General features: G+C 45.5%; 1 protein-coding gene across 1 annotated transcript in view; it reads left to right on the top strand.

Annotated features, from left to right (window-relative positions):
• Crb1 (crumbs cell polarity complex component 1) overlaps window positions 1-26,886 on the top strand; it is a 118,838-nt gene that overhangs the window by 73,174 nt on the left and 18,778 nt on the right. The window contains 6 exon segments of the mRNA XM_070041432.1: window positions 1,553-2,512; window positions 6,941-7,488; window positions 9,213-9,378; window positions 15,552-16,413; window positions 18,594-18,722; window positions 20,866-20,992. Of these exon segments, the coding sequence (XP_069897533.1) occupies window positions 1,553-2,512; window positions 6,941-7,488; window positions 9,213-9,378; window positions 15,552-16,413; window positions 18,594-18,722; window positions 20,866-20,992 (2,792 nt within the window).

Here is a 26,886-nt window from a genome sequence, read left to right as displayed (position 1 = left end):
TGGCAGTAGATAGTTAGTGATTAAATTACCTCAGTTAACTTGGAAGTCCATGTAAGAAGAGAACTTTGAACTCTGGATCAGATTAAATGCATTATATAATATTTAATACTGTAAGAATGCCACCATGAATCATTTCATTTTTTAAAAATCATGACCACCTTCTAGGCATTCAATTGTGGTTAAGACATACAAGGAAGAACAGAACAAGCATTTTCATTCATGGAACATTCATCTCAAGAGAATCTGCACTAATTTGTTATCTATATAAATCTCTCCTTATGAAAAATTTACAATTTATGGGACACTGTATGTGCTTACACTTTCTAAATTTTCTCTCTTAGTGGCCAAGTACTACTTGAAATTTGTCACTAGAGGGTTATTCTTTGGCTTATTGCTTCTTATTGATGATGGACACTTACTGAGAACTTGTTACAGAACAATTTGTTGTGAGCATTAAGTCGCTTCATCTTTTTCAAAGCTCTTTGGCATAAATGCTGTGATGAATCCCATTTTGTGGATGAGGAAACTGAGGCCTAGAAAGTGAAAGTGTGCTTAAGACCATGCTGCCTGGCTGTTTACCATTGGCAAAAGCACCCATGGAACTGTAGAATAAAATGGGAAAATAAGACAATTACATTAGCAACAACAAGAAATGCGAATGAGCTGATGTATCAGAAAAAAGTCCATATCACATGGGATTTTTAAAAGCTTACTTAATTTAGGATTAAATTGTTAGAAATGCTTAAGGACTTTAGCCTTTGCACTTCCCAAACCTCAATTTCCTCTGTGACAAAGAACTAAGAATAGGAGCCTTGAAAACCTCAAATGATTTGGGTAAGTAGAAATGTTATCACTTGAATGAAGATGTTGGGGAATTGAAAGTACTCTACCTAGGTTAATTGTTATTTATGCTCTTTGTTCATTTGTATCTATGGTCACTATTTTTCTTGTTACTTCACTTAAATGTTCTGATAATTCTATTATTAAGTATCTTTGTCTTAGAACTAGGGAAAAGACATTAAAAAAAAGTTAACAGTGCAAGTAGGAGTTTGTTGTGGGACAGATGCCGGGGGTTAGACGAGCATCATGCGGGAAGCCTTCCGTGCGCTCTGTGCTGTGTAATGTCCAAATCTGTAGCTGAAAAAAATTTGAGATTAGAAATTCCATGGGAATCTGGAGGCAGACAAGACAGAAGACAAAAATCACCACCGCCAGGTAGAACGGGGTGAGAGGACAGAGCAGCCACACGGCAGGAGGCCACACGTGCATCATTGGTAGCTGGGATCCCTTCGGAAGCAGCATTTATGAGCTGTACCGTCCCTGGCTGCCTGGCAATGGTGGGCAGTGCATCTATCTTAGAAGAAGAATTCCACGCCGTAAGTGCTCTTCTCAGCCCACCCCATGTGGGAGGATGGCCCTCATTTGAAGTCTCTTCGAGGATTTTATTTGACTCTGTTATGGTTCTAAGGCTGACGGGCTGGGAGACTATGTGTGAGAATGTTGTGAACATGTCTTCCTCCTGAATTCCTGTAACTGGGATCTATTGTGTGTTGCTTCACAGGAATCCACTGTGAAGGAGACGTGGACGAGTGTTCATCGAGCCCCTGTCAGAACGGCGGCAGGTGCGAGGCCCTGCCGGGGGGCTTCGCGTGCCACTGTCCAGTTGCTAACGGTTCTTGGCCGTCTTTCGGGGGAGAGGACTGCTCGCAGGCCCTCCTGGGCTGCGCTGGTGGCCCGTGTCTCAATGCCGGGCTGTGCATCCCGCACCTCCGGCATGGCCAGCACGGGTTCACCTGCCTGTGTCCAGCGGGCCACGCGGGGGCCGTGTGTGACACGGTCACCACGCTTTCCTTCAATGGCAGCGGCTTCCTGGGGGTCCCAGGAAGCACAGGTAACACCACTGGCTCTGCCTGCCACCTGTCCTTCAGGTTTCAGACCGTCCAGCCGGATGCCCTGCTGCTGTTCCGAGGCCTCGGAGACACGTCTGTGACGCTGCAGCTGCTCCGTGGGCGCGTTCACCTATCCATCCACGGCCACAGCCGGTCAAAGGCGCACCTCTCCCTTCCCCACAACACCAGTGATGGAGAATGGCATTCGGTGCAGGTGATGTTCGGGGAGACAGTGACCCTGGCCCTAATCGATGACATCTGTAAGGAGAAATGCACTATCGGGGCTCCCCTGGAAAGCAATCACTCAATGTGTGCTCCCCAGAGCTCTTTTTTGGGTGGGTTACCGACTGGAACAGCCAACCATGGCGTCTCTCTCCTGAACGTCTCTGATGGACCGTCCACGCCTCTGTTCGTCGGCTGTCTCCAAGACATTCTGTTTGACGGGAATCACATTACCCTGGAGAACACTGCCCCTGGCTGGTCATTAAACATCCAGACGGGCTGCCTGAGAAAGGACTGGTGTGCAGGGCAAACCTGTCAAAACAGAGGACGCTGCATGAACCTGTGGCTGAGTTACCGGTGTGAGTGCGACAGGCCTTATGCAGGACCTGACTGTCTGAGAGGTGAGAGAGGGCTGCGCACCAGCACACAGAAGGGGGCGGGCAGGAACGGAAACTGCAATTACTGTTGGGAAACCCACAGCCTCCTAATGAGAAAACAAAGGTGCACTGGTGTGTGGTCATTTCCAGGGCATCTACAGGAGGTTAGAGCGCAAGCCACGCAGCGGGCCGGGAGGGATGAGCAGAGAGCTTCTGTCCATGGGTTTTCCACCTGTGTTTATAAAGTACACTGAGAATTTTACCAGGTACTGTATATCAGAAACTTATTATGAAACCAGGTGCTGATGGCTCACACCTGTAATTCTAACTACTCAGGAAGCTGAGATCTGATCACAGTTCAAAACCAACCCAGACAGAAAAGTCCATGAGATTCTTATCTCCAACCAACCACTCAAAAGCCAGAAGTGGGAATGTGGTTCAAGTGGTAGAGCACCAACTTTGAGCAAGAAAGCCAAGAGCATGAAATCCTAAATTCAAGACCGGGAACGGGGGAGGGGGGGGAAGGGGAGGGAAGAGAGGGGAGGAACAGAGGGAGGGAATAAGGGATAGTGAGAGACAATATCATAAATCTTAGTTGAGGAAAGTCCCTTTGGTAGAGAGAAAAGAACTTTTGGGGACAAAATGCCCAATGCCACATAATAGCACAAAATACCCTGTGGTTAGTAAATTCTCAGCAAGCTTTCCTACCCTCTTTTCTATGCAGTTCATACCTGCTCCAAAAATCATGTCTATGTTTAGGACATTAGCAAACTATGAATTTGGCTCAAAAGGTAACTTTTAGAAGATGGTCTTGAAGAACACAGATAGCTGGCTTAACTCAATTTTAAAAACAAAAGAAGAAAGAAAATGTGACCAGTATAAACTGCAAAAGTTGCTAGAGGTCATAATTAACATGATCTTGTTTCTCTAGCAAATCATGAAATATATTTCAAAATCCTTTATTTCCTACACCATTCCCAAGCCTGCTGTTGATAGTGATCAATACATACCTGTGGCTTTTCATTATAACCATCAGGCTTCAAAAAAATGTCTGAGCGGTGTTTCTATCAGTCTGCTTTGAAGTTTGGCTGTAATTTACTCCAAGTCAATTGTCTCCTCTGCTTTATAGGACATAAAATTAAAACCAGTCTGAGCGCATACCCTACTCCGCATTCAAATGGCTGAGAATTATTAGAAACTATTCACGCTTCCCCCTTGACTACAATATTCATTATAAGCCACGGTCCTGTGTGACCATGAGGGACGGCATTTCCCGCTCTGAGTAAGATTTTAAGTGGAGTGGCAAGTTGTCTTGTCATTATTTCTCGAGGAGAAAAAAGGGGGAAATTATGCCCAGGCTTATGGTTCACTTTTTGAAGAAAAAAATTTAATTGACCCAAGGCAATATTTTTACGACATCTACAAAATAACAAACAGATGCCCACCAGTTTGGACTGGCCTCCAGATGCAGTGAATGGAGCTCCTGCTGACCGTGGTGGACAGGGTGGGGGAGGGAGGAGGGGAAGGCAAGGGGAAAGGAGGAGGGGAGCGGGGAAGGGGAAAGGGAAGAGGACGCTTGGTGTAGGGATTCAAGAGAGGTCAGTCCAGTGGGTTCTGGTTTTATTTTTTTCCCATCTAGGGAAATCATGAAATGTTTTTAACCATGTCCCCAAATTGGCTGCACCCCTTCTAGTTAGTCACACACACCCCAGCCCAGTTTCTTTAAACCCTCTCACTGTTCTCACTGAGAACATTTGTGTCACGACATTACGCATCAGGAGGGAGTCTTGTAAGATCATGTCTTTTCTAAAAAATGATTGCGATGGGTTTAAGGAGAACTGTTTGTCATGTCTCTCCTTAGTCGTAGAGCTAAAATGTTCCGTCCTGGCTGTTATCTCTGAGGAATGTTCTCTGGGTGTTTACTCATTTGTAAGTGATATTCAACTGTAGTAATGAGAACTTGGAGTCTCTCCGTCCTTACACGTGTATCATCCCCACAAGGGAGATGGACTAAAGAATCACATACTTCACCCAAATCATGGGGAGCACTCACACGTGGTTTTCCTAATACGGCACATATGGAAAGCAACAGTGGATTAAAGGGGTGCTCTAACTGGCTGACTGAATGCAAAAGATAGGGGGACTGACGGCATCTGAAAGTTGATATTCTCAAAATGGTCTCATCCAGAGTGTTCTGAGCAAGGTTTCCCTGAGCTGAGCCTGCACGGCTGTGGGTAAAGTGGTCTCTCCCTATGTCCTGGTACTGTTTTGTAAGAACGCGGACCTGGCTGGTGCTTTAGCATGTGTGCATCAGCATGTGTGCATCGTCTCCCCAAGGTGCACGTGTTTTATCTTCATCGGTACAACCTAGATTTGAGACCAGACTTCTCAAGAATTCTCTAATGACTCCCCTTTGAATTCGAGTTTCTTGGGCATAGAACTTGGGCATAGAATTCGAGTTTCCGGGGCTTGAACTCAGGGTCTGGGCACTGCCCCTGAGCTGATTTTGCTCAAGGCTAGCACTCTACCCCTTGAGCCACAGCTCCACTTCCAGCTTTTTTGGTACTTAATTGGAGATGAGTGCTTTCCTACCCAGGCTGACTATGAACCGTGATCCTCAGATCACAGCCTCCTGAGTAGCTAGGATGACAGGCATGAATCAAGGCACTCGGCTGTGGCTGGACTTATATATATATATATATATATATATATATATAGCATCATGCCTGCCACATATAGTGGCTCAAACCTCTGCTTGAGGAATGGGCAGCTCATGTCTTCCATTTTGAGTCCCCAAACAATTCTTTCCCTATACCTATGAGAAACTAAATCTGTTCAAAGCTTTCATGTGCCAACTACACTGTAATTCTTGAAGATACATTGTATAAGCTTAGCATCACTTCTTGAGTCAATTTAAACGGAGATCAGAGATTCACAGACGTTAATGCCCAGGCTGGCTTCGAACCTCAATCTTCACATCTCAGACTTCTGAGTAGCCAGGGTCCCAGGCATAAGCCACCAGTGCCTAGCTTGACATGCCTTTCATTTATTCACATCAAACCTCACCTTGTATCAATCGCTGAAGCTTGCCAAACTTACTTCTTTTTCCTGCTTCTTCTGTACCTGTTATCCATCTTCAGGACACGTTACTAACATGTATGAAAACCAGACCTCCATGTGCATAGTCAAGTCTGTCATACGTGACTTTGTGTGTTCCTAAGATCATGTAGCACTTTGTACCCTGGGACTACCCGCTTGTGATTTCTGAAGATTAGGACTTGCTTCTGGGGTGGTGGGGGGTGGGGAGGACCAGATCTGAGGTCTGGCTTTGAATCCAGATCCACAAAGTGAGGCTTCGGGAGATGTAGCTGACCGGCAGGGACCCACCCAACCCCTCAGGATGAGCAGTGGAGGGAGCGTGTACAGCCTCAGAACTCAAGGGCTTCAAGAGCCAGGATTTCTTATTAAGTATTTTATCCCCTATAAAAGTGCCACCGTGTTCTGAGATGTTAACCTCTTCAAAGAGGCTATTTTATCTAACAGTACACTTTGAAATTTACCTGTAGTTGCCTGGAGCAGGCGGTCTCCAAAAACAGATTCAAAAGCGCAGCATTCCTGTAGGAAATCATGTCAGAGTTCTGAAAAATGTCGCCTTTATTCAGGAAGTCTTCAAACACAGGGAGCTCTGCATAAACCAACGTGTGTCTTACCTCCAGCCTCATTTTTACTGGACCATACCACGACCTCTAAACATGTTGGGTTGTGCTCTTTTTTTCTGGCTAAGACCAGGATGAAACAAACATGAAGACAGCAGTATCTTCATGACAGTGTTCTGGTCAAGGTCCATGGTGATTTCTAGATCACAAAATGCAGTGGGCCATTTCCAGTTCTCCACTGACTTTAGCTCTCCGTGAGAGCGCTGTCCAACCTTTCATGATCCTGTGAGCGCTTTCCTCCGGAGGTGGCTGGCCATTTTCCCTGGGCTCTTCTTTTATCCCACTGGGTGTACTCAGTTTTTTCCTTTCTCTCTATCTAGTGCCTGGCTCAGTTCTTGCACTTTTGTATAGACAGAAAGACAGACAGACAGACAGACAGACAGACAGACAGATAGGTAAAATAAAACCATTAGAAATATTTACTCTTTAGCCAGGTGGCTCATACCTGTTATCCTAGCTACTCAGGAGGCTATGTAGTTATTTTTAGAATAAGTAAGCTTAGATGCTCAGAAAATGAGGCTGGATCACTGGATTTGTTATTTCTTGAGTAAGGCTGTCCTGAACTTGGAAAACAAAGTAGAGTGTGTGTGTGTGTGTGTGTGTGTGTGTGTGTGTGTGTGTGTGTGTGTGTGTGTGTGTGTGTGTGTGTGTTTCAGCTTATACTCTTTCTTACTTTTGAGTGCTAACACAGTTTTGTTTTTTTTTTTACTGTTTTCCTCTCATTTGCACACTGAAGAGTATGTGGCAGGCAGATTTGGCCAGGAAGACACCACTGGGTACGCTGTCTTTCATGTTGATGAGAGTTATGGACAAAACTTCAGCATCTCCATGTTCATCCGCACACACAAAACGTCAGGCTTACTTCTAGCTTTGGAAAACAGCACTTTTCAATATGTCCGCCTCTGGTTGGAGCAGGGAAGACTAGCACTGCTGACTCCCAGATCTCCCAAATTAGTAGTAAAAGTTGTTCTGAGTGATGGAAATGTCCATTTTGTATCATTGACAATCACGCCAAATGGAATGGAACTGTATCGGTCTTCACAAAGCCTGGGATTTATTTCTGCTCCTACATGGACAGTCCAGAAAGGAGACGTGCTCTATGTCGGCGGCCTGCCTGACAGGCAGGAGACGGAAGTTCATGGCGGATTCTTCAAAGGTTGTATCCAGGATATAAGACTCAACAACCAAAAGCTGGAATTCTTCCCCAACTCAACAACTGCTGTGTCCCGTCATCCGTCTCTTGTTAATGTGACCCAAGGCTGTCCTGGAGACAACGCCTGCAAGGTAGGGATGTTTGTGTCTACTCAGTACACACCGTGGCCTCATATTTATTTTTTAAGGTAAGTAATTGATTAAAATCATCTGTATGTAATGAAGACAGTGCTCCTGATCCATCTGTCACCCAATAGTGTTTTTCAGCAAGTCTAGGGTATTTACAGTAAGCCATAAAATATTGTCTTGTCTTATGGTGTGTCAAACAAGCATATTAACTCATTTGATGCCTCCCTCCCTTCACACCACAAACAGCAATCAAAATATCCAAGAGCGACGTTGTTTTCATTTCTAAACCTTGAATGGCATTCTGGAGGTTTAGCTGAACTCTTCTTAGAAGATCTCATTAGCTTTTTAAACAAATCGATTTCTAGGGGCTGGGAAGGTGGCTCAGTGGTAGAGTGCTTGCCTTGCATGCATAAGGCCCTGGGTTCAATTTCTCAGCACCACATAAGCAGAAAAAGCCAGAAGTGGCGCTGTGGCTCAGGTAGTAGAGTGCTAGTCTTGAGCTGAAGAGCTGAGGGACAGTACCCAGGCCCAGAGTTGAGGCCCCATGACCGACCCCCCCCAAAAAATCGATTTCTAACTGTCTTAAGAACTTGTTACAAAGGAGTGTCCTCAGATCAGTTTATGAGTATAGTGCATTTTGGTCACTGTCACCTCTTCCATCACTAACTTGAACTTAAATGTTCAGCTATAGATTTTGAAATTTTATTCAGTCAACATGAAAATCATGAGTGAGAGGTTAGCTTCTTTTTGCTGGTTGGATTTGCAGTTCGCTGAAATATAACTTCGCAGGGCCCATGTTTTCTTTTACCCACTTTTTAAAAAATATTTTTATTGTAAAGATACTGTTCAGAGGGGCTACAGATACATAAATAAGGTACTGAGTACATTTCCTGTTGAGCATTGTTACCCCTTCCTTTGTGAGCTGTTTTAAATATATGAAGTTGTTATCTCTGGGTGAGCTTTTGGAGGAAAAGAAGGAAACCATTTAATCTGTGTTGAATGTCTGTTGAGCTCCGATGGCCCTATACCAGGCTGAGCTCTAAACATCCACAAACGAATCCTTGTAGCTTTATCAAAGGAATACTTCCACTGGACTTTTCCATGCAGTTGTGCAGAAGGACTAATGTATGAAATGGGCATTTTTATCCCCATATGCACTGTTAACAGAAGTTTCCAAAAGTCAGATAATTGGCTGGCTGTGTAGCTTTGTGGTTTGTTTAACGTGTGCGTGTTTACCACACAGGAGGCCTTGTGTTCACACCTCAGAAAAGCAAACACACAAGTAAATAAGTAATTAGAAAGACAGATAATAGAGGAAGACCTCAGCTTCCTTATCTGCAAAGACAGCACCAATAGTGCTGGCGCAAGCGTGCCTGGTAATTCACAATTTACTCAGGGCTTCACTGTCCTTTAAAAACCCTCCTCATGTAAGAGTTGATTTTATTTCTTCTCTCCCATCCTGTTTCTCTCTGCTCCTTTCTGTTTCCTGATCCTCTCTCCATCCCTTTCCTCCCTACTACTCTTTTGGAAAGTCACTAGCTATGGTAATAGGTTTGTGCTACAGTATTAATAATGTATGTTTCATGTATTACCAGGTAGGGAAATTGGCATTTTAATGGGATACATAGATTGCGATATATAATATTGTAATATGTAGTTTTGTGTGTGTGTGTGTGTGTGTGTGTGCACTCACCTTTAATATTTCCTGTGATGTCTTTTCCACCCAGTCTAACCCCTGCCATCATGGCGGGGCCTGCTATTCCCTGTGGGATGATTTCTCCTGCTCCTGCCCTGCGCACACCGCCGGGAAAGCCTGTGAGGAAGTCCGCTGGTGTGAGCTCAGCCCCTGTCCTCCCAGCGCCCAGTGCCAGCCGGTGCCACAGGGATTTGAATGTAGGTGGTGCTCAAGTCCATCCGATGCATGTGGCACACATTGCACTTGTCCCAATTGGAAACACAGAAACAGAATACAGGCAACACACCGAGACTACAGGAAACACCTCGCTAAAGACATGGGTGATTCCTCTGGGAGGAATTTAATAAACCTCCACGAATAGTGTTCTAGAGCAGCCAGCTTAGTCTCTCACCTTATGGTGTCCTAGTAAGTGGAATGTCAAACCGAAGAGATCATTGGTCATCTGAAGCCGATGTCTAAAGAATCATAGGCAGATGATTCTTGCCTTTCCTTCCTCATTCCTAGGAATACAGAATGAGTGTGTAGGGTTAGCACACTGCCATTTATTAGCCATGAGTCTTAGGCACAAGATCACCATTTCCTAAATTAGGTCCCCTACCCACAAAACAATACGAAGAAAGCCCACTTGGCAGTTTTCCTTTGATGGGTGTGTGTCTACCTGCCCATCAGCAAATCTATCAGTACCCCGATGAGGCTGGTCTTGCCAATCCCCCCCCCGACCCCCCCACATGACAGTTTCCTGCAACCTCTCCCTGAAAACATAGTTTCTGCAATGCTAGGAATCTGCACGCTACATTCACAAGTTTGAATCCACATATTTACCACACTGTCCTTTGTATCTTTAATCTCTCTTGAAAAAGATGCCCATAACTCTATATTAAATTTAAATTTGAATCCCTCTCCCCTTTATTCAGAGACTTGACTTCTGAATATTTGGTTCCAATTTTTTTCTCACAATCCAACACCACCTTTTTTTCCATTAGCAAATTTGGTTGATATGAACTTATGGACTTCCTTTTTTCCCTCTCTCACAGATTCTCTGTGTTGTTTAACTGTAAGACTGAACACTGGTTGGGAAATTATGATGAGACTCACTTTCTTAGTAACATTGTAAAGTAGAAAATATCCATATTTCATTTGATAGAGGAGAAACTTTAGATACAGAGGAATGAAGTGGCATGATCAAGGTTACATAACTGCACAGTAGTAACCTTAATGTATACCATCAAATCATTGTTGGCTAACCTACTTTGAGATTCACAAGTATCTTTCCTTACTAGATGCAATGAATTCTCAACTACATTCTCTCCCTTCCCACCTTCAATCATCTACCCTTCTCCCCTTGGCCCTCCCCTCCTTCAGAGGACCGTCACCATTTCCTGGTGATGCTTTTGTTGGGCTTTGACCTAGTCTTTCTCCATGGTGTCTATCATACATCAAACACTTGTATACCACCCCATGTGTTTACTTGTAGATTTACAGGTCAACTTTCTTTTTTTTTCAAATTCTTTATTGTAATTAAGTGATTATATAATTTCACAGTATTGTGAGATAGTGAATGCTTAGTTAAAGTCACAAACACATTCTAACTTTCATGGGGCAAATTGTCTATCGTGGTCTATAAATTTTATGAGTTCTATGAGCTTTGACAATACAGTTATTTCTTCCACATCGGGTGATATGTATATTCAACTTTCTTATTATGAAAACTTTCCTTTGGCCTCTGTTCCTCTGTTTCCTTACCTCCCATTTCTCTGCTTCCTTCTATAATGACAAAACTATAACTCTAAAAGAATTGTTCCCAATAGGCTTCTGATATCTTATTGAAACCACTGAAATCCTACTTCCTCCAATCTCTTTTCCCCCATTAATCAGACACTACTATTGCTATAGTGAACTCTCACAAGCCAAAGCCAGGGCTTAGCAAATGCCCTGTGTCATTATACCTGGCTTAAGACCAACAACTGTCCTCCTAGCTATCCCTTGTAAATACACATCCTTTCCCATTCTGTGATGCTTTGTTCTACACAAGTTCACTTATTTGTTTATCATCTCTTTCCTCACAAGAATATAAGTTCCCAAGGCAAGAGATTTTTCCTATGTTTCTCAAGTTACGGTTAGCCCTTAGAATAGTGCCAAACATAGAATGTGCTGTCAATGAGTATTTGTTAAGTGAGTAAACTGACTACCTCTTCATCAAACCTACTCCAGCCAGAGTTAGCTTTCACTTAACTGCTCTAAACCCTAAGTCCACCATCTACTTCCAACAAAAGAAATACGTAAGATAACTTTTTAAAATACTGCACTCAAACAGTGGATTGAAACCAGATGAGAGAATGGCCTTGGGTCAGTACCAATATCCTGTTTAGACCAGGCCCGCAGCGACTGAGGAGAGGAAAATATATTTACTTTCATGTTTCTATATTTTAAAATACATATTAAATGATCCTTATGAAATATAGTAAGCTATATAGACATTTGGGAACTTTTTTTACAAGGGTATATACAGATTTATCGTTCAGATTTAAGAAGTATGACATCTAGGTAGGAAACGTGAAGAGTGTACCCTGGTTTCTAGTATTGTCTAGAATGTGATTTTTCTTATTCATTTGTAGTTCTGGAGATTCAACTAGAGCCTCGTGCAAGGCAGATGCTTTTACCCCTGAGTTGCCTCCCCAGTGCGGACATAGATTTTAGAACCAATGTCTTCCATTGCTCTGAGAGGCTTATTAAACATGATTTATTAACCATTCACTTATTGTTATTCTATAGATAGAAATACCATAATTCCAGCTGTGATCTAAACCAGGGTACGAATCACTTTTCACAGTAGGATTCCAAGATTCAGAGCAGCCCAAGAGCAGTTCACACCTAGATCCACTTAGATCACCCACAGAGGCATCAAGGAGAAAGGAGGAAATCTTTCCTACAGCAATCTTAACACAACTGTCAAATCAAGTGAGACATTAATCTAGTCAAATAATATATCTAGGGGCTGGGAAGGTGGCTCAGTGGTAGCGTGCTTGCCTTGCATGCCTGAAGCCCTGGGTTCGATTCCTCAGCACCACATAAGCAAAAAGAAAAAAGCCGGAAGTGGTGCTGTGGCTCAAGTGGTAGAGTGCTAGCCTTGAGCTAGCTGAGGGACAGCGCCCAGGCCAAGTTCAGGCCCCATGACCGAACCCAAAATAAAAAAAAATACATCTAAACTCTGACACTTAAATGATCCGCTTCACCTGTCTGATTTCCAGCAAGAATCCCATTTTTCCAAAATCAACAAAGACATTATTTTGTAGGTTATTCACTTAGGACTGCTGGCTGAACCCACCACAGGCATGCCAGGCTCTGCTGCTGGCACAGGACTTGGCGAGGACTTGGAGAGGATCTGATTCACAAAGCTCAGGGCTAGCATGCAAAAAGACAGCCCAGAAACAAGTAGATTTGAGCGGTGACAGAACAAGATGGGAGGCAGGGCAGGCGGGAAGGACTCACTTGAACCTGGATGTGCAGGGAAAGCTGCTCAGAGAGGTGGTGTGGGGACATCCAGAGGAAGAGCACTGCAAGTTCAGTAACAGTGGCACAAAGGCCTCTCCGTTTATTGTCTTTGATGGATGATAGGAAGGCGGGGGTGGGGGGCACCTGAGGAAGTGAACATAGGAATTGGGATTGGGCAGTCAACCAGAGGTCGGATCAAGCAGCAGGATCTGGAGGGTGGTGTTCAGAATTTAGGTTTTCTTTCTAGAGGTAACCATAACTATAGAAGGTCTTGAGCCACAGACACGGTTACATTTATCTTCAAAGCCACGGAAGCAGACACTGAGCAGTAACAAGCCAGCTTGGAAGTGGATGGCGGCTGGGTTTAGAGTTGGACAAGGAAGATCCTGTTTTAAGATCAAATGTTACCAAATCATAAGGAGAAAGTGAGAACAGAGAATTGACCAGCGGCAGAGTCATGGAGAATTCACCGTGACCTTGGCAGTGACCCTTTCAGTGAAGTGAAGGAACAAAAGCAGAGAGAAAGGGAAATGGGAGAGGATGTCAAGAAAATACAAAACTCCTACAAGTCTCTAGGGTAAAGAGAACAGAGGCAGCAAAAGGCTGCAGGGTAGGGAGGGTCTTTGGGGTCTTGGGTGTTTATTTTTTAATATTAGAGCAATCACAGCGTGTGATTGTACATTATGGGGAAGCAAAAGCAGAAGGAAGGAAGGAAGGAAGGAAGGAAGGAAGGAAGGAAGGAAGGAAGGAAGGAAGGAAGGAAGGAAGGAAGGAAGGAAGGCGGGCGGGCGGCGGCAGCGGGAGGGAGGGAGGGAGGGTGGGAGGGAGGGAGGGAAGGAAGGAAGAAAGGAAGGAAGGAAGGGAGGGAGGGAGGGAGGGATGAGGACAGCACAGGATTTGTAACAGAGTGAAAGCCAGTCAGGGTGAAAACTAGCCCCTGTGGTGGAAAGCTGAGCACACTTCTCATTTCTCTGGTTTCTTCAGCAACGTATCCCAGAAACCAGGAGCCGAGACACGGTTAGATGTTTCAAGAGAAAGAACACACTCTGAATTACTTTGTAGACTAGGGGGAAATATTTTTTTCTGGTACCTGGGGTTTGACTCAGGGGCTGATACTTATTAGACAGGCACTCTGCCACCTGAGCCATGTCTCTTCCCTTTCTGCCCTAGCTACGTTGGGGGAGTGTGTCTCACTTCTCATCCCAGGCAAGCCTGGACTGCAATCCCCTATTTATGATTCCCATAGAACTAGGATGACAAGTGGAGGCCACCAAGCACCTACCATGTAAGAAGCTGGGATTATCAGTATGAGTCACCATACTGACAAAATTATACTTTTAATATAGAAACAAGATAAAAAAATCACATAAAAGTCCTCTGTTTCCCATATAATAGGTTGGCACAAGATGAAGGCCTTTGCAATGATTGTATATAATTTGTGTGTGTATATATATATATATTTACAGACACACACACTCACACATATACACACATATAGCCAACCACCTAAAGTTACTTGGTTCTAGGAGTGTTGGCACTTTAAGCAATTCGTTATTTTGAACACTGATTTCATGTCCATTTTATGTATCCTTCTTGAACTTATGTTTTATTATCTTTGAGTAGTTATACAAAGTCGTTGTACAAATGTCCACTTATGCCATTCATCTCCATCGATGTCACCGCTTTCATCATCCTCCCTGGTCCCCTCCAACTCAACCTCTCCCTTCAATTTTCCTAGTTTGACAGGATATATCTGAATATTATGATTGCCTTCTTCCCCCTTCCCTATCCATTCATCTCTCTCCTCCCCTTGACCTCCAACTGCCTGCCAGCTGCCTTTTCAGAAGCCAGATTCCACTGCAAATTTACTGTTTCTATATCTTTGGTTTGGTTTGGTTTTTGCCAATCTTGGGGCTCGAAATCAGGGCCTGGGTGCTGTCCCTGAGCTTCTTTTGCTCAAGGCCAGTGCTCTACCACTTGAACCACTGTAAATTTACTGTGCTCTTAAGAGCTAACGGTGTCATTTACCTTGTTCTCGATTTGGCCACATATAAAATGAATAATTAATATCTTATTTTTAGAGCAATTATAGAATAAAAATTAGTATTTATTATTTCATTGGGGGGGTGCTGTGTGGCTGGGATTTGGGGACTGGACCATCATCCGAGTTTGCCATTTGGGGTTGGTGATCCATCCGTGGAGCCGTGATACTGTACGGCTCAATTTCTTCCATAGCAAAAGGTGGACACGATGATTCAAGAGTTGGGGGACACCAGCAACGCGGTGCACCAAGCATCGCGGTGGCCTGCGCCTATAGAGCAGTGGCTTATGCCTACAGAGTGGAGGCCTGCGCTATGGAGCAGTGGCTTGCGCCTATAGAGCAGTGGTCTGCACCTATAGAGCTGAGGCCTGTGCCTAAAGAGCAATCGCTTGCACCATATAGAGCAATCGCTTGCGCCCATAGAGCGAAGGCCTGCATCTATAGAACAATCGCTTGCACCTACAGCACGGTGGCCTGCGCCCATGGAGCAATCGCTTGTACCTATAGAGCCATGGCCTGCACCTATAGAGAATCGCTTGCACCTATAGCGCGGTGGCCTGCGCCCATGGAGCAATCGCTTGCGCCCATAGAACAATCACTTGCACCTATGGAGCAGAGGCCTGCGCACATAGAGCAATCGATTGCACCTATAGAGCCGAGGCCTGCGCACATAGAGCAATCGATTGCACCTATGGAGCAGAGGCCTGCGCCCATGGAGCAATCGCTTGCGCCTATACAGCCGAGGCCTGCGCCCGTGGGCAATCGCTTGCGCCCACAGAGCCGTCCGCGTCACCGTGGCGCAGCCGGCTGACCGAGGCCGCTCTCCGCTCTCCGCAGGCCTGGCGGACGCGGTGCTGGGCGTGCAGGACGCGGAGCTGGTCTTCAGGAGCAACGGGCGCATCCGCCGGGAGCTCACGGGCCTCACGCTCGGCTTCCGGACCCGGGAGGCCCGCGTGCGGCTGCTGAGCGCGCGCGGGGAGGCGGGCTCCCTGAGCGTCCGCGTGCACGACTCGCGGCTGCTGGTGGAGCTGCGGAGCGGCGGCCCCGGCGGCCCCGCCGCGCGCCTGCGCAGCCCGCGCGCCGTGAGCGACGGCGCCTGGCACCGCGCCGAACTCACCATGCGCGCGCCCCGCGCCCGCGCCGCCGCCTGGCGCCTGGAGCTGGACGGCCGCGCCGCCGCCGCCGCGCACAGCCTCGCCCCCGCCGGCAACCTCAACTTCCTGCGGGACGGGGCGGACATCCACGTGGGCGACCGGCCGGCGCCCGGGCCGCGGAGGCCCCGGGGCTGCGTGGGCACGGTGGCCGTCGGGGGCCTGGCCCTGTCCTACGTCGCGGGCCTGCGCGGCTTCCCCCGCCCTCCCCAGGAGGAGCAGTTCCTCAGGGTGTCCCCCGCGGCGGTGGTGACGGGCTGCGCGCGCGGGGACCCCTGCCGGTCCGCCCCGTGCCTGCACGGCGGCCGCTGCGAGGACCGCTACGCCGCCTTCCACTGCGCCTGCGCGGCGGGCTGGGCGGGCGCGCGCTGCGAGCTCCGCGCCGACCTCGACGACGACGGCGACGGCGACGACGACGACGCCGACGCATGCGCGTCCCAGCCGTGCGTCCGCGGCCGCTGCGAGCCGGGCTTCACCGGGGCCCACTGCGAGGCGGAGATCCGAGACGACGCCCGCTGCCCCGGAAACGCCACGGGGGAGCCGTGCAGGTGCGTGACGCCCGGCCCGCGGGGGGGGGCGTGCGTGGTCCCTACGCGCCCGCCCGGGGCCAGGACGGCCTGGCTCAGCTCCCACTGCCACGGTGGGATTTGCCTTTCTGGAATGTTCCACACACAGCACCACGAGTTAGACTGCCGAGGGGCTCACAGTCCACGGAAGGAGACAGGACTGAAATACACTACAGCGAATCCAAAACCATCTCCCTCTGAACCCCGGATGGTTTGTAAAGTCCTGAAAAATCCACCTTGAAGTACACATTTGTCTTTTTTCTTTTTTTTTTTTTTTTGGTCGGTCGTGGGGCTTGAACTCTGGGCTTGGGCGCTGTCCCTCAGCTCTTCAGCTCAAGGCGAGCGCTCTACCACTTGAGCTACAGCACCACTTCCGGTTTTCTGGTGGTTTATTGGAGATAGGAGTCTCACGGTCTCTCCTGCCCGGGCTGGCTTTGAACCGCGATCCTCAGATCTCAGCCTCCTGAGTAGCTAGGATTACAGGCGTGAGCCACCAGCGCCCGGCTACACATTTGTCTTAAAAAGCTGACATAATGGTGGTCAGAACGAGCGCACCCACACATCATCATCATCATCATTATCATCATCACCATCACCATCATCACCATCAATCATTATCACCATCACCATCATCACCATCACCATCACCATCATCATCACAGAATGTTAACTGCTAGGCCCAAACTAGCAGCCTGAAGGGATCGCGCTGGAACGATTTGGTTACTCTGCTTCTTTTCTACCCGCGACATGTGTGCGTTATCAGATACAGACTAAACACTGAGAAAGTGTAAAGTAAATTTACTTCTGTCTGTGCTGTTGCTAACGCATGGTGGTAAATATGTCTCCTCTCACAAGAGCTAGTCAATTCTACCTTCAACAGAAAATATCGTAAGGACATGTCAGGCTTCAAAAAAAAAATGCCAACTAGCTTTGAGAAAGGTCAGGTAGCAATGCAACTATGAGGCGTGGTATACACGTTAGGTTCAATCAACAGTTTCTCCGTTGCATTGGAAGGTACATGAGAGATGTTTAGGACTTCGAATTTTAGGCTTTAGAACTTCACATTGAGAAATTAAGCAGATAAAAGTTGTGGAGATCAGTTACTCAGTTGTGGAAGTTTACTTGCCCACAGGCACTGTGGGATGCTACGGAGCTGGATCATGGCTTCTTTCTCTTAATCAAGAAAGCTATCTGTTGCTTAACTATCTGTTGCTTGACATCTTAGTGGAACGTCGGCACTTAGCATCTTCACTGTACCTTGGCAGTATAGGAGCTGTGCAATAATAGATCCTATGGAAGTATGTAGGGTTTCCTATAGCTGTGTTTGCTAGGAGATGATGTCATTAAGGAACCCCCCCCTGAATGGGTGGAGGTCTTCATACTGAAAAGTCTCTAGGAGTTCTTGCCAAAGCCCTGTTAATAACATCCCTCTCACCTCTCCATCATGACTCAGTTATTTAGCAAATTTAAAACAACAATGGCAAACATGAATCACCAGAGCTCATCCCTGCTTAGCTTTTAGTCATTTGTTCTGCCTTTTACAAGGATTTGCTAACTTGCACGGCTTTGGTGTTTGACAAGCAAGCGCCGCCATTGGTGGCTTCACACTCAGTTCCGTTGAGCGCTGTGCGGTCAATCAGTCCTCTCTCCCCACCCGCCAGCACTTGCCTTGCCTTCGGCTCAGCACGCCATGAGTTACCGGGCAGGAGGGAGCGAGTGGTGGCAGGGCAAACAGAGTTCAGCACTGAGAGCTAGCAGAGAAGTCACCAGCGTGCCTGGGTACCACAGCGCCGTCCTGGCTTTCCTGGCCTTTGTGGAGATGCCCTTGTTGATTTATTAGCAAAGCAGGAGCAAAGCCGGCTGCAGCAGGTTCCTTTCCAGCCTTAAATTTCCTGTCCCTTCAATGTCACAGATCGTTAGCTTCTGAGTGAACGCTTCATACAGTAGAGAGAAGGTGGTTAGTCAGGCAAGCTGCAGGACTTTCTAAAAGGAACTTTATGCTAGAGAAATGGTTGTTTTTATATCATGCAGTGCATTTATAGCTCCCATGGCTCTCATCCTTAATTAGCTTAGCGTTGAGGCCATCCACGAACGTCTCATAAGGCTTCCTTGAGTGAAATGAATAAAATACACCACTGTGGTTATTCCTCTTATCTCTCTAGTCACAGCGGATTGCCCTCCATGGTCTGTGGGAACGAGAAAACAAATCTCACTTGCTATCATGGAGGGAGCTGCATCGAGTTCCAAGCAGAATTAAAATGTATCTGCCAGCCGGGTTTTACTGGAGAACGGTGAGTCACATTAGAACTTTCTAGAAGAAACTTCTTGGCTAAAGAACAGTAGGGATTGCTCAAAGATCCCTCTTTCTTCCAATTTTCCATCTCAGTTCCTGTAGAAAAAAAATCGGTGCTGAAATATAGGTCCAGACCGAGTCAAGCAATAAACAAGAAGAAAAATTGCAGTGTAGGTCAAAGGAGAAAACACATGACTAGCCAAGATTCCAAATAGGGAAATATGCTTTTCAGAAAAAATGTATAATACACTATCTTTCTTTCTTTGTGGGGTTCCCCCCCACACTAACTCTAATGCACGATATAACTGTGGCTGCTGTTGACATACATACAGGCACTCCTCAAACATTGCCTTAGAGAATTACCTACCACAAAGAAAGCACATTCACCCCACTGATGTGTTCTACAGATGAGCTCCAGTAGTGTTCCTGTATGTGTGTTGTTTGCAGTTGGGTTCAAAATAAAGTAGCTAAAGGAGGGACTGGAATGGTTTCAACAGGCTCACAAGGCTTGGAGAAACGAGGCTTTCCATAACATTGGAGGATACTGAAGACGTTTCTTCTAATACTGGGACTTGTGTCCTGTCTGGAGAGGCCGCCAGCTTCTCAGTGTCTTTCTGGAAGGCTGTGGATGATGGATTAGGCGAGCACACCAGCCCACCCACGACAAGAAGTGCTTGGCCAGCTTCTTAGCCTTGTCAGGTTTTGCTCAGATCTAATCGGGGAAGACAGAGCCAAAAAAAAAGAAAGAGAAAACAGAATGTCTCAGCTATGCTTGGTATCTGACGGGATAAGGAGTTGTTTTTCTTGGAAGAACTCTTTGTTTACCTTTCTACCTAGGCTTTGGTGCTACCTCGCTGCCTCCTCCTCTTTTATCCACCCCTGTTGCTCACATTAAAGTTCCGCCTTTTTTGGTGGTAGGGGAAGTGACAAATTGTCTCCATCAGACATCACTGTGATAAGCTGCTCCCTGGACATTTTTGGAGTTAAGCTTTTCTAGGAATTTCCTAAAGTAATACAGATGTCTCAGAACCTTTGCAGAGCATTTCATGGGTGACTAGTATGTAAAAAAAAAACAAAACTGAGTGGCTGGTATCTCACTCCTGTAATCTTCACTACTCAGGAGGCTGAGATCTGGATATCACAGTAGGCAAAGCCTGCACTGGAAAATCTGTGAGATTTTCCAATTAACAGTGCCTCAGAGAATTACCCACCACAAAAAAAGCACATTCACCTCGCCTATATATTCTATGTCAGATGAACAAAAATCCAGACGTAGAGCTATGGCATGCGTGGTAAAACCCCAGTCTAGAATGAAAAGGCTGAGGGGGACACGAAGCCCCAAGTTCACATCCCAGTGCTGGCGCTGGTGTGCACATGCACACCCTCGCACACACGTGCACACAGAATCTATCAAGAGACTGGCTGGTGAATCACCCTGTAAATATCAGTTAAATGAAAGCAGTATCTGTTTTGGAACAGAAATCAAAAGAAAAACACGATTAATAGATGAGGACAGGGTCTGGGGGAAGAGGGCAAGATGAAGTTGTTCCATCGGAAAACTTGGCTTTGCAAGTCCTTTTATCAGAACATTCAGAAATGACACTGAGTGATTAGAACACAGATCCATGAACAAGTGAGAACTAATTGCCTCCTTCTGCATACGTTGAAAGGTGACTTTAAAAGGAAAATGTCCCAGAATGAGCCTTTTTTTTTTTTTTTGAGTCTGTCTCTGTGTCCTCCGAGGGGCACAGAGGCTGTAGCCTCCTGTGGGCGGGGCCTGCAGCCTCGGCTGGCATCCTGCTGCCTGCCCTCCTGGCTGCTCTGTGCCCCTAATAAACTGAACGTTTACAAGGTGGCAAGCCCCTTAATGCTCTTAAGGGAGAAATTGGCTTATGCGTGACCCAGTTTCCAAATGTTGGCCGCTGTGCCCTCGTTCCAGCGGATCCCATGTGTGCACGCGCAGATCCTTCCCACTGAGCTGCACGTGTGCTACAGGAATGGAAAGGAGTCGTAGGAAGTCTGTGTACACAGTGTGGAAATCGGCAGCCAGGGCCCTATGCTGAGGGAGCCGGGGCAGAGGAGGCCGCTGTGGCCGGTTGGTGCAGCGCCCTGGGTCTCTGATGCCTCCGGTTGTTTTCCAGGTGTGAAGAGGACATTGACGAGTGTGTCTCCAGGCCATGCCAGAACGGGGGACTGTGCCAGGACCTGAGGAACCAATTCCAGTGCGTGTGCGGCCTGGCCTTCGCCGGCCAGCGCTGCGAGCTAGACGTAAGCGGCCTGGCCTTCTATGTCTCCCTCTTACTCTGGCAAAACCTCTTCCAGCTCCTGTCTTACCTCATTCTGCGCATGAACGATGAGCCGGTGGTTGAGTGGGGGGAGCAGGAAGGTTATTGACCTTCTCACATGTGAGCCACTGAAGTTTAAGAAATGCCTTGACTTGGTATGAGGTCTCGAAAAGAGAAAAGGAAGCAAAACCATCTTGAGCCGGGCACCGACAACACACCTGTGATACCAGTTACTCAGGAGGCTGAGATCTGTGGATCATAGTTCAAAGGGCAGGCATGGCTGAAAAGCCCATGAGACTCTTACCTACAATTAACTAGCAAAAAGCTAGGGGTGTAACTAAAGCTCAAGTGTCATAGCACCAACCTTGAGCAAGAAGGCCAAGGGACAGTGTCCAAGCCCTGAGTTCAAGCCCTAGTTCTTGCACACATGCACGCATGTGCATGCGCACGTGCATGCACAGACACACATATCTTGAAAATGAAAATTAATTCAAAGCTAATTTGAAGCATAGCACAATACAGGTCTATATAAAGTATATTCCTATTCTACTTTCAATAGTGTAAACAATTATTCTTGACAAAACCAGAAATATCTCATTATTGAGTTATTTAATACAAACATGGTGTTCTTAATAGTTCCATATCTGAGTGGTTTCTATCCCAATTAAGAACTGTTCTGTCTTATGCATGATATAATTTGCTATCAGAAGGCACTCTCATTTCTTATATCCTATTTTCATTTATGATTTTCATTTTTGTTGATTAGTAAGATGTGAAAACTTGGAAATTATATGAACTGCATATTTATGCATGGCTAAATGTAAAGCTATTTAAATGAACTATTGTCAGTTTTCTGATGCATGGCAAATACATAAAGAGGAAGCAGAGAATTACTCACTCAATATTATTGAAAGAGGATTATTGTGTATTGATATTTAAAATATACTTTTCTAGTATTATTGCCAATTTCAAATGATCTTCTGTTTTCCAGCAAAATCACAGGTAATACTTTATTTATTTTATGTTTTTGGCAAGATTTTCCCTTTTCCGAAAAAACTGATTTATAATTGCTGATAAATGTAAGAGTTTGCTGACTTTTTTTTTTTTTTTTTGGGTCAGTCGTGGGGCTTGAACTCTGGGCTTGGGCGCTGTCCCTGCGCTCTTCAGCTCAAGGCAAGCACTCTACCGCTTGAACCACAGTGCCACATCCAGTTTATTGGAGATAAGAGATAAGATATTGGTTTATTGGAGATAAGAGTCTCATGGGCTTTCCTGCCCGGGCTGGCTTTGAACCGTGATCCTCAGATCTCAGCCTCCTGAGTAGGATTACAGGTGTGAGCCACCGGCGCTGACTTTTCTATCAGCTGTTCATTGGCATGCTATTATTATTTATGCTAAATATCTCTCTGTGGAGGTAGATTTCCAGAGGAGACATTTTTTGTTATTGAAAGGGAAAATATTTTGATGCCATGAATTAATTCAGAGAATTAGTAATGTGACAATGCAGAGGTGATTTTGTATGTGTCTGCACCCTCCTGAGTTACCCTGGTTTAAAAAGTATGAGGATAATGAAGACTTTGGAGGACATCCCATAGTCATGAAGTCCCAATTGTTTTCAGAAACTTCTTTTTCTGTGAAAATGACCAAGCTAAATGTAAAAATACCATTTAGAGCCAGGTGCTAGTGGCTCATGCCTATAATTCTAGCTATTCAGGAGGCTGAGGATCATGGTTCAAAGCCAGCCTGGGCAGGAAAGTCTGTGAAAATCTTCAAATAACTACAGAAAAAAAAAAAAAACCAACAGAAGTTGAGCTGTGGCACAACAGCTAGAGCACTAGCCTTGAACAAAAATTTTTTTAAAAATTACTCAGGACAGGTCCCAGGCCCTGAATTGAAGCTCCAGGACTAGAAGAACAAAACAAAAGGAAAACAAAAAACGGACAAGCAGAAGGACAAAATAACAGACAATAAAAGCATAGAAAATAAATTGTATTTTATTTTGCAATAGCAATAGAAGATTTTAAGTAGCAAATCCATATCACATGGAGTATTGGCAGTAATTTCACTGGAGCCACTAGTTTTGAAATCTTCCTTTATACCCAGCCTGTTCCCCTCATGTCAAAGGCTGAATGGACTGCTACAGGAGACTCAGAGACAACTTTCCCACCAATATTTGCATTCATTAAAATCTTCCATGAGGATTAAATAGACTATAGCCAAAGACTGTGTAAATATTTTCACATAATTATTCCCTTCTAGTTGTGTCTGTGCTTATGTATTTATAGGCCCTTCCAAGATATATTAGGTTCCCTACCAAATCTATTTAGGAATACTCATGCACAATCCCTCTCTCTGTACAATTCTGTTTTCCTTATAATTGTTGGTTGCTTTTTCTATTTTCCAAATATCTTACTGTTCTGAGACTTGTTACTTTAAAAAACATTGCTGTCTCTTTTCTCTTCCTTCTTCTGTATTTTCAGCTGTGCTGTGTGTGACTGCAGCTTTTCACATTTGCACAAAAAGAATAAAAACTTTTTTGTTCTGCATCTTGTGTTTTTCATCCTCTGTGGCGGTGCCTGTCTGTGTTGGCCTCATCTGTAACTCACTCATTAAGAAGCTCCCAGGAGACAGCGCCAGTGGCTCACGCCTGTAATCCTAGCTACTCAGGAGGCTGAGATCTGAGGATAGCAGTTCAAAGCCAGTCCGAGCAGGGAAGTCTGTGAGATTCTTATCTCCAGTGAATCACTAGAATACTGGAAGTGGTGCTGTGGCTCAAGTGGTAGAACACTTGCCTTGAGCTGAAGAGCGTCCAGGCCCAGAGTTCAAGCCTCACGATCAACACCAAAACAAAGGAGAAGCCCACAGGCAGGGATGAACTCCAAACATTGAGCACAAGACCCTAGCCATGATCTCCTCAACTGTCAGCTCTTCCTCCACAAATGTCAGCACAAATGAACACTGCAGAGAAATGTGATGTCAGGGCCACTTTCCCTGTCCTTTTGCTTTCTGGCAAACACCTGTGCAGGTGGCACTCTAGAACTTATTGCAGGTCTAATTGTCTTTATTAGTAGTAGACATCGTTCCTGGCAAGTGTAGCTTCTAAGGAAAAGTCATTTCACAAAACAATGAAGATTCACACATAGTACTTTGGACCATGTTTCTAGAACACAGCTTGTGTTTATTTGAATAATAAAAACACATTTTGTTTTCCTCATGTTTCAAATTTAGTATCTATACTAAAAAGGAATATGTTTTTATTTTTGACCATCCTCTTCCATGTGTGTGTGGGGAGGGGGGTGTTTTGATTAGTATTCCTTTGGAAGAGAAGAAAGGTAGAGTGGATAAAATCATTTGGAGAAATTCGTGTTTTGGTAGCAAGGAGAGACAGCTGAGTTCAATTAACAGCATTAACAATGCAACAGGCCCTGTGGGGAGGGAACGGAAGTGTTCGCAGCTTCCTGTGGCAGAAGTCAAGGGGGCCGTCACAGAGGGGGCTCGTCTGAGGCTGCGCGGGCGAGGGCTTGGCTCCCAGGCTCGCTGAGTTCGCTGGTGGTATTGACTTCCCTGTGGTCCGTGGCCTGAGGTTGCTGTGTGACTGTCCAGTCAAGGCAGCTGTCAGCGTCTGGGGGGAGCCCACGGCTTCTGAACACGACTACCCATGCTCTTCACCAAAGAGAGATTCCAGCTAGACACTGCTCCCACGCTATGGACCATAGCCCTGGGAAGATGCTCCGGCCATTACATGCATCCTTCCCTTGACCTTATTTGTGGGTTGGACAGTGGGGCCATCACACACAGGGGAGACCTCGGAGGGCAAAACCCCAGCTGGCGGAGACCATGAGCTCCAGCTTACTCGCCTGCAACGTCTCTTCCACAGTCACTTTTTTAAAAAAAATTTTTTTTTTGGGTCCGGTCGTGGGGCCTGAACTCTGGGCCTGAGTGCTGTCCCTGAGCTCTTTAGCTCAAGGTGAATGCTCTACCACTTGAGCCACAGCGCCACTTCCAGTTTTCTGGTGTTAATTGAAGGTAAAAATCTTACCTGGACTGGCTTTGAAATGTGATCCTCAGATCTCAGCCTCCTGAGTAGCTAGGATTACAGGTGTGAGCCACTGGCACCCTGGGCCCTAGTGTTATTTTAATGAGAGTAAATGCTTTATCAGGGACAAGGCTTGTCATTACTAAAGGTTTTGATTATATAAATAAGGATTTATACAGGGTGTACAGCACTATCACAGATGTGTGACATCTGTTTAGTAACACGTGTGGCTTTACTTCTGCACTAGATGCTCTATTTGATGAAGTTGATTATGTCGGTCTGTATTTTTGCTTTCCTGTAGTTTTATCAGCATACTTGAAATACTGGCTTTCAAATCTTCACTAATTCCAACACTTGTAATGCTGAGATTGATTTCCTTTCATTAACATGGGGATCATTTTTTCTCGTTTCTCTGCTTAGTAATTTTTATTGGATCTTTGCAAGTGTTGTGTGTGTGTGTGTGTGTGTGTGTGTGTGTGAGTGTGTGTGTGTGTGTGTGTGTGTGTGTGTGTGTGTGTGTGTGTGTGTGTGTGTGTGTGTGTGTGTGTGTGTGTGTGTGTACTAAAGACCATGAGTTCCTTTATATTCTTTCAACCACTTTCTGGCCTTAGCAAGCAGGATAATTAACTGAATCAATTCACTAAATCAAACTCCCAACTCTGGATTTGCTCCTCGGTGGCTTGCACAGTGGAAATCTGTCTCCAGCTCTTCTGACTGTGTGCCCCATTGAGAGTTTAGCCAGGGATTAGAGAAGTGATCTTGTCCAAAATTTGGGGCTCCTCTTCTACAGCTGTCTCCAGAATTCCTCTCTGCTTTCCAGAAGCTGTAGTGAATCTGAATTCTTTTCTCTGTGTGAAGCATGTGGTGCTGATTGGAGACTGCACTCAGAAAACAGGCTGGAAGACAGCCTTCCTGCTTCCTGAGTTCAAGTCCCATGAAGTTCAGCGCATATCTCTATTAATCACCAGTGCGCTCAGATGATTGATTTGTTATTCTAACCAGACTTTTAAGTTCTCATTTGCTCAAAGATTGATACTGTAAGATAAGTTGCCAGAAGTTGAAACTCTTTATTTTTAATTATATGTAATACATTATTTATTATAGTATATAACATTTATTATATGATATATATTAATATTTTATTATTATATGTTGTTATTATTATTACAGACCTGGGGTTTGGGCCTGGGGCCTTGTGCGTGCTAGCTCTCTATAACTTTATCTTCCTCATTTCCCCAAGTTTTTTTGCTTTGTCTTTTGTTGGTGAAATAAGATTTTCTCACTGACTTTTCCCAGGAAAGCCTTGGACCTGGATCTTTAAACTTATGCCTCCTGAGTAGCTGTGGGTATAGCATGTAACTTTTAAATTGGTCTTTAAAAATTAGCCTGTGCTCCTTGGCTCTGTGGGCCAGAACAGGGTTGTGATTTTCCTTCTGCCTGCCTCACTGGCTGATGGAGGCACTCCGGAGAATGAATTCTGTGACATGCGAGACCGCCAGGGCCAACCAAAAACATTTTAGTTAACAGAAGATAAAGGAATGTTTACTCAAAAATGAGAAGATTTAAAATAAAACAAAAACCATGATGCGTCCTTCCCATACTTCAGTAGAGTGCAAAAGTAGATTGTCCTGTATTGATAGAGAGCGGAAATGAGACAAAGAGGTGGAATTTATAAGAAGATTTCAAGTCAGCACAAGAAAAAGCCAGCTAACATTAGATCTCTCATCAGTTATTGATTTGCACCAAAGTGGACCCCCACCCCAGGAAACCTCAAGTAATGATATGTCCTCAAATAATGATGTATCTTCACCTAATGAGTATCATCATGTCAGAAACGTTCA

The sequence above is a fragment of the Dipodomys merriami genome, unplaced genomic scaffold, assembly GCF_024711535.1.
Source record: "Dipodomys merriami isolate MVZ:Mamm:240054 unplaced genomic scaffold, mDipMer1.0.p SCAF_31, whole genome shotgun sequence".
NCBI lineage: Eukaryota > Metazoa > Chordata > Mammalia > Rodentia > Heteromyidae > Dipodomys > Dipodomys merriami.
This window is presented reverse-complemented; position numbering and strand designations above follow the sequence as displayed.